The sequence below is a fragment of the Borostomias antarcticus genome (assembly GCF_949987555.1).
Source record: "Borostomias antarcticus genome assembly, chromosome: 16".
Taxonomy (NCBI): domain Eukaryota; kingdom Metazoa; phylum Chordata; class Actinopteri; order Stomiiformes; family Stomiidae; genus Borostomias; species Borostomias antarcticus.
Genome location: NC_140249.1, coordinates 3,247,614 through 3,255,545, shown reverse-complemented (window position 1 = coordinate 3,255,545; position 7,932 = coordinate 3,247,614). Strand labels below are relative to the sequence as shown.

The 7,932-nt window shown below is 53.1% G+C and overlaps 1 protein-coding gene across 2 annotated transcripts; it reads left to right on the top strand.

The window, feature by feature from the left end:
* Window positions 1-604: 604 nt before the first annotated feature.
* On the top strand, window positions 605-7,671 carry LOC311319167 (transcription factor Sp3-like). Of its 2 annotated transcripts, XM_084450636.1 has the most exons (9): window positions 605-743; window positions 1,033-1,121; window positions 1,876-2,106; window positions 2,209-2,763; window positions 3,158-3,337; window positions 3,884-4,073; window positions 4,206-4,395; window positions 4,914-5,110; window positions 6,870-7,671. In XM_084450636.1, the coding sequence occupies exons 2-9, from the start codon at window positions 1,053-1,055 to the stop codon at window positions 7,121-7,123; spliced, it is 1,866 nt and encodes a 621-aa protein (XP_084306762.1). In that variant the 5' UTR covers window positions 605-743; window positions 1,033-1,052; the 3' UTR covers window positions 7,124-7,671. The 2 variants fall into 2 exon arrangements, with proteins under 2 accessions (XP_084306762.1, XP_084306761.1); XM_084450635.1 differs by having other exon boundaries at window positions 3,884-4,395.
* Window positions 7,672-7,932: the final 261 nt, after the last annotated feature.

The following is a 7,932-nucleotide window of genomic DNA, read 5'->3' as shown; positions in this document are numbered from 1 at the left end:
TAAAGAGACACTACGATGCGCTTCTCTTCATTAGTGTGTCCAGAGAGAGGGTTAAAGTTACGCCATAAAACCATGGATGTATTAATAGAACATATTATGGATATAATAGGCATAAAACTGACAAATGTCCAGTGTGGCTACGTGACAACCACGTTCACCTCGTTGGACGGGGTCTGGGAAGGACAATGTGCTCAAGTCCCAGGCGAGTTGAATACTTGTTACACTAGCATTTAACAGACAGCGTTAAAGTGCTGAAATTACATTCGACTACATAGTCAAATAATCGGAATTGCTTGTGGTTGGATAATGTGTAATAAACGAATTTTCTCCATTGCTCCTGGTAGTTAAAACCACATCGTAACATTCCCAAATATGTGTGGGTTCAGGTCCCAACAACAAATAGGAAACGCTTCTACAAACAAATATTGATTGTCACTTCGTCCGGCCATACAGGTGGCGAGTCGACCCGCAGTCAACCAATGGTTTGAGGGAAGAAGGGCGGGACTTCCTGTAATGTGATGCATCAAACTTGTCAGCTCAGGTTAAGCCCCGCCCCTCTGGGTTTCCCGCACCGTCAATCAAAATAGAAAAAAAAACTCGACCCGAATTCCCCATGAACACAACCCGCCTTTGATAAAACAATCATGTTCGGAGTTGAGTTGATCAGATAATCTTCCGATTATTACCATTCACGCTATGACTGCTACGTAACACTGAGCCCATCGAAGCAACACAACCTCCCGGTGAGTTTGAGCGACCGTTAGCCTAGCAAGCTACGTCTTTATAATCTTTTACCCGAGCTGTGATAGAGAGGCTAGGCTAACCTCCGCTAGCTCGTAGCTTAGCCGTTAGCTGACAAAGTAAACATTCAAATCTGAGTCGAAATCCACTTTGAATCCTCATTACAAAGTGACGTTTCGGTCAACTCCTCGAGGGTTGAAGTTTTTCGATAGTTTTTACTCTTTTCTCAGCGATAAGTGTGGTTTAATTCCCGAGTTTTGCTGAGTTTCCCCCTCTTCCCTGCTAACCTAGCTCCTCGGAAACAAGGAGAAATGGCGTCCGCGGACGTGGACAGCAGTCAAAGCGACTTTCTGCAGCACGGATCCGCAGCTGAAACCCAGGTATCCCTCAATATCTCCTCGGCCTTCGCTGGTTTCCACCCACGATTTGCGGATGATTTTCACCTGCATGCAAGTTCACACGTTTTAACAGATTTGATGCATGGGGTGAAACACTTCCTGTGTTCCCCGTAAGAACGGCCACCCACTTTACCCCCTCTAAAACCCGCCCATAGTGGGTAGGACACTAGCTCCAGTCACACTGAGGTCGGACTCGGGAGCTAGTCTACCTTGGTCTGGGGGATGCTTTGTACATTGTGCATTTGTACTTTAAATTGCACGCTTTGTTGTCGATTGCCTGACCCCCCCCCCTCTGCTCACAGTGCAGGATGAGAGGTGGATTTCTATCATGGCGACCTAAATGCACATAAGCTGTCGAGCCAAACCTCTACAGGGTCAATAGCCTTACGGTTACGTGATCAAGTGCATTGCCAGTCTTCTCGTGATGCTTGTGGCATAGCTAACGTTCAGCCAGCTGTCTTTAAACCAAGACATGATAGCTTTGCTATTGTGCAATTTAACCCCCAGTGCCTACCCCAGCATCCATTTGTATGGTGAAATCTAGAAATCACATGTGGAAGCGCAATAGAGCGATGTTAACTAGATTTTCTAGATGTTGGTTTTGAGTAAGGATTTGAAATGTGATTTGTTTTTGGTCAGAAATCTGATATTGTAGTAACTACCCTATCCTAAACGCCATGTTTGCGGTATGTTGGGTTACTCACGGTGTCTGACCCGTGTCCCTGGCGTCTCTCAGACCACAGACATGTCGGCCATCCAGCTGACGGGCTCGGAGCGGTGGGAGGTGCTGACCCCGGTCTCCACGGGGAAGGATGACGCGGGGGTCGTCCACATCCAGAACTCGGGGATCGTCACGTCGAACGGCCAGTACGTGCTGCCGCTCGGTAGCATGTCCAGCCAGCCCATCTATGTCACGGCATCCGGGAACGAGGTGTCCGCCAACGGAGTGTCCGGCATCCAGTATCAGGTAGGACACACACACATACACACACACACACACACACACACACACAAAGGGTTGACACTCATCTAAGGTTGCTAACCAGACCCCCCCCCCTCTCTTCACCAGGTCATCCCACAGCTCCAGAACGCAGACGGAACGCTCGCGGGATTCTCCGCGCATGGATTGGATGACGGCACGGGGCAAATCCAGCTCATTTCGGACGGGGGTCACGGCAACCTGGGGATCAGTGTCGCCACAACGACGACCAGTGACCTACTGACGCAGGCGGGGCACCTGCAGTCCATCCAGGGCTACAGCGGCGGTGTGGGGTTGCCTGGTAACATAACGTTCGTGCCCATAAACAGCGTGGACCTTGAGTCGCTAGGGCTGGCGGGCGCTCATACGGTCCCTATAGCAACGGGCGTCACCGGGGTGACGGCCGACGGTCAGCTGATCATGGGCGGCCACTCGCTGGAGGGGCAGGACGGCGGCGGCGGTGCCAAGCACAACAGCACCGAGCTCTACGTGCCAACGACCTCGTCGTCGTCCTCGCTACCGGAGACCATCGACGGGACGGGAGTCCTGACGCAGGCCACCGCCGTGTCCGCCGGCGTCTCCGACCCCTCCTCCTCCTCCTCCTCGGAGAACTACAACACCCACAACCACCTGCAGCACATCCAGGTCAGTACCCTCTCAGCCTCGCGTCCCCAGGCTCCCCTCGGCGGGGGGGGGTATCCTGTCACACAAATGCCGAATCAAGCAGCCTAGTCTCGCCAGTCACTACGAATCAGAATAAAACATGGACATACCAAACGAAGTAGCCTATTCCAGAAGAACTGCTTGCTGCATCGCATCATAGGTTTATGGGTAGGCCTGTTTCTGGACAGTATCCGCTTAGACCAGGAACCACAACCGCAAAGCAAACGGGCCCCAGGCTAGAACCCTCCAGGCTCCCGTTCCGGCGTTAGCGTGGCGGCGCTGTCGAGTGTCGCGGCGATCTCTGGATACCAAACAGAGACCAACCAATCATCATCTTCCATCACAGCCGCCCTTCCTCTCCCTGTGAACCCCCCAGGTGTCGAGCTCCGGCGCGTCCTCGGCGTCCCAGTCCGTGCTGCAGATCTCCGGGGACGGCCAGGAGCTGACCCAGGGTGGCCAGACCATGCAGAGCGTCCAGCTGGTCAACCCCGGGACCTTCCTCATCCAGGCCCAGACGGTCACCGCCTCGGGGCAGATCCAGTGGCAGACCTTCCAGGTAGAGTGTGTGTCGGTGTGTGCGTGCGTCAGTGTGTCGCTGTGCGTGTGCGCGCGTCTCTGGTTTTTGCGTGTCTTGTGTACGTCTCTGGTTTTGTGTGCATGCGTCTCACAAATATATCAGTCTTATCTTATGTGTGTGGTTTCTCTTGATTGAGTCTCGTGTGTGTCTCTGGTTTTTGCGGGTCTGTGTGTCTGGCTTTGCATGTCTCTGTGTCTGTGTGTGTTGCTGGTTTTGTGTGTCTGTGTGTCTCTGGTTTTGCATGTCTCTGTGTGTGTCTCTGGTTTTGCATGTCTGTGTGTGTGTCTCTGGTTTTGCATGTCTGTGTGTGTCTCTGGTTTTGCATGTCTGTGTGTGTGTCTCTGGTTTTGCATGTCTCTGTGTGTGTTGCTGGTTTTGCGTGTCCATGTGTGTTGCTTGTTTTGCGTGTCTCTGTGTGTTGCTTGTTTTGCATGTCTCTGTGTGTGTCTCTGGTTTTGCGTGTCTGTGTGTTGCTTGTTTTGCGTGTCTCCGTGTGTGTAACCCCCCCCCCCCCCTCTGTTGCAGGTCCAGGGCGTCCAGAGTCTCCAGGGCCTCCAGCTGCCCCAGGGCCAGGCGCAGCAGCTCACCCTGGCCCCGGTCCAGACCCTGCCGCTGGGCCAGGGGGGCCAGGTCAGCCTGCCCAACCTCCAGACCGTCACCGTCAACTCCGCTGGGGTGCAGTACACACACGGAGACGAGGCCGGCAGTCCAGCTGGTGAAGAACACACACACACACACACGACACCTTTTTGTGTTTATGTCTGTTTTTCCCTTCTCTCCTTCCGTCAGTTGAAAGGGTCTAAATGTTCTGTACCCGCCCCCCCCCCCCTCCCCCTCACACACACAGACATCCAGATTAAGGAGGAGCCAGACTCGGGGGAGTGGCATCTGAGCGGAGACTCCACCCTCAACCCCAACGACCTGTCCAACCTGCGCGTCCAGATGGCCGACGAGGACATGGACCTGCCCAGCGGAGAGGGCAAGAGGCTGCGGAGGGTGGCCTGCACCTGCCCCAACTGCAAAGAGGCGGGCGGGAGGTGGGTTCACGCCGAGGACGCCCCCACCTTCCCCAAATCAAGTCCTGAATCTCGGCGCCAGTTGTCGTCTCTTCCCTGTAAGAACGTTCATGGATATGGTGGCCGTCCCTCAACTTTTTTCCCTTTCTCTCTCCCCCTCTCTCTTATCTCTCTCCCTCTCTGTCACTCTCCCCCTCTCTCTCTCCCCCTCCCTCTCTCTCTCTCTTATGTCTCTGCCTCCCTCTCTCTGTCACCCTCCCCCCTCTCTCTCTCTCTCTCTCTCTCTCTCTCTTATGTCTCTGCCTCCCTCTCTCTGTCACCCTCCCCTCTCTCTCTCTCTCTCTCTCTCTCTTATCTCTCTCCCTCTCTGTCACTCTCTCTCTCTCCCCCCCCTCTCTCTCTCTTATGTCTCTGCCTCCCTCTCTCTGTCACCCTCCCCTCTCTCTCTTATCTCTCCCTCTCTGTCATCCCTCCCCCCCCCCCCTCTCTCTCTCCCCCCCCCTCTCTCTCTCTCCCCCCCCTCTCTCTCTCTCTCTCAGGGGGTCGAGCCTAGGGAAGAAGAAGCAGCACATCTGTCACATCCTGGGCTGTGGGAAGGTGTATGGGAAGACGTCCCACCTGCGGGCGCACCTGCGCTGGCACAGCGGCGAGCGGCCCTTCGTCTGCAACTGGATGTTCTGCGGGAAGAGGTTCACCAGGAGCGACGAGCTGCAGAGACACCGGAGGACACACACGGGTAGGAGCGCACACACGCACACACACACACACACGCACACACACACACACACGGGTAGGAGCGCACACACACACACACACACACACACACACACGGGTAGGAGCGCACACACACACACACACACACACGGGTAGGAGCGCACACACACACACACACACACACACGGGTAGGAGCGCCCACACACACACACGGGTAGGAGCGCCCACGCGCGCACACACACACACACGCACACAGTAGGGATGGTCCGCATTTTTGAATAGTCGTTAAATGATAAGAAATCGAATAGTTTAGTCTATATGTTCCCTTGGTTTTACCGGCACCTTCTGCGCGTGGGTAGCCTAGCAACAGCACCGTGATATGGGCTAGAAGCTACTGTACACGTGGTAAACATGCAACATGTGTGGAACTCCTTCCAAAAAAAAAACAACGAAAAGAAGGTGCAGGACAAACCCTGCCAAGCGAGCGTAGCGCAACAAACACGCCGTCACTTGAGAGAAAAGCACCCAGACGACGGGGGCCTCACCCAGCAGACAGACGGATGAGGCCTCACCCAGCAGACAGACGGATGAGGCCTCACCCAGCAGACAGACGGATGAAGCCTCACCCAGCAGACAGACGGATGAAGCCTCACCCAGCAGACAGACGGATGAAGCCTCACCCAGCAGACAGACGGATGAAGCCTCACCCAGCAGACAGACGGATGAAGCCTCACCCAGCAGACAGACGGATGAAGCCTCACCCAGCAGACAGACGGATGAAGCCTCACCCCGCAGACAGACGGATGAAGCCTCGCCCAGCAGACAGACGGATGAAGCCTCGCCCAGCAGACAGACGGATGAAGCCTCACCCAGCAGACAGACGGATGAAGCCTCACCCAGCAGACAGAAGGATGAAGCCTCACCCAGCAGACAGACGGATGAAGCCTCGCCCAGCAGACAGACGGATGAAGCCTCGCCCAGCAGACAGACGGTTGGGGCCCGTCCACACTTCCAACAATCAACAATGGCTGTCTTTGTCACCAGACGGAGCGAGCTGGATGATGGACGTGCAGAGTAGCAGATAACGCCCCCCCCTCGTCTCAGAGACGATAGCGAAAGACGCGCTTCCCATCAGTTCGGTCGAGGGTTTTCCGAGTTTGTTGGCGCGGTGATGAGCTCGAGTTCACGGCCCCATCGAGAAAATCCATTACAGCAAAACTGGAGAAACTAGTTACGCACTCAGCTAGTGAGCGTTCATGCACAGCGCTTCCAACTGAGGGGTATATAACGGTCACCGGTCGTTACTTACTCACCTGGGAAATACACAATGCTGTTGTACAGAATGAGTGTGTGTGTGTGTGTGTGTGTGTGTGTGTGTGTGTGTGTGGGGGGGGGGGGGGGGTCTGAATATAGTTCCCTGCGAATAATAACAGTGAATATTGAATGTGAAGGCGGAGTCAAAGGGAATGAAATGAAAACCACGTATTCTGAGTTGTCAACAAAAGAAAATCTAGCTTCTCTGCTTGGCACTTACTGTCTTGCTAGCTAGCACTTGTAGCCAGCTAGACTACCTAGCTACCATGTGTCTAGCTAGTGCCTAACGACGTTAGCTAGTGGCCAGTGACTTTGCTTGCTTGCTAGCTAATTAGATATCTAGCCAGACTGGTTATTCTAGATAATGCACCTTATAACTGAGCAGAAATTTGTTTGTATACTCAACCTCACACAAAATCTCTCACCCACACACCTTTTAACTGAGCAGAGGTTGTGTTTGTGTCCAGGTGAGAAGAAGTTTGTGTGTGCGGAGTGTTCCAAGAGGTTTATGCGCAGCGACCACCTGGCCAAGCACATAAAGACTCACCAGAACAAAAAAGGCGGCGTCTCCGCCTCGTCTCCGCCCCATACCGACACCATCATCACCGCCGACGGGACGACGCTCATCCTCCAATCAGGAACCACCACTCACAACCTCCTAGCCAACCAGGAGATCCCTTTGCAGCTGGTCACCGTGGCGCCCGGTGAGGTCATGGAATGAGGGCGGGGTTTATGAACTGACCTATCACAGGGACCTCTTGGGCTTTTTCTCCCCCTCTTTTGTTTTTTTATATATGAATATATATACGTAAATATATATGACAAATATATATATTTTAAGAGTTATCATGATGAATTTATGTTCATTTTGCAGTCTTTTTATAGGCGGTGCAAAAGTAACATTAAATGTGGTTGCTATGTACACGTGCAAATACACACACACACACGCACATGCATAGACACTCGCACACACAGGACATGAATACCCAACACAAAGAAATGCCTTATTTTGTATCATACTCTGTTGTATAAAATGCTGGAGACGCATGTTTTTTTTACGCTTAGCGGATGCTAATTAGGTGTGGGTTAAGTATGTCTGTAAGATGATGATGATGATGGTCAGATGCAGGAGAAGACGAAGACTATGGCGAGGTTAGTTCCTGTGCACCGAGTAGGTTTGCAAAACACCAGGAATTTTTACAAACCTCCCAAGGGAATTAACAGTAATTTATGGGAATTAACAGGAATAAACTGGTAAACAGAAATTATTCCTGTTAATTCCCATAGATTTTTGGGGGGAAGTTTGTGAATATTCCCGGCGTTTTGCAGCCCTAGTACTGAGTGAGACGGAGAGGGCGGTGGTTCTGGAGGTGACCCTGGCACATCGGGCCCTGAACACACCCACCAGCCCTGCTCACAGCGCTGTTCAGCCCCGCTATATCCCGTCATACCGGAACACAATCTGCCTAACGCCATGTGTGTGTTCAGTCATGATCTGCCTAACGCCATGTGTGTGTTCAGTCACGATCT

Bases quoted from the DNA above. Each gene is read 5' to 3' on its own strand.
- LOC311319167 (XM_084450635.1), top strand. From the start codon at position 1,053: ATGGCGTCCGCGGACGTGGACAGCAGTCAAAGCGACTTTCTGCAGCAC. The intron at 1,122-1,875 runs GTATCCCTCAAT...GGCGTCTCTCAG, and splicing joins GATCCGCAGCTGAAACCCAG to ACCACAGACATGTCGGCCAT. The intron at 5,111-6,869 runs GTAGGAGCGCAC...GTTTGTGTCCAG, and splicing joins ACACCGGAGGACACACACGG to GTGAGAAGAAGTTTGTGTGT.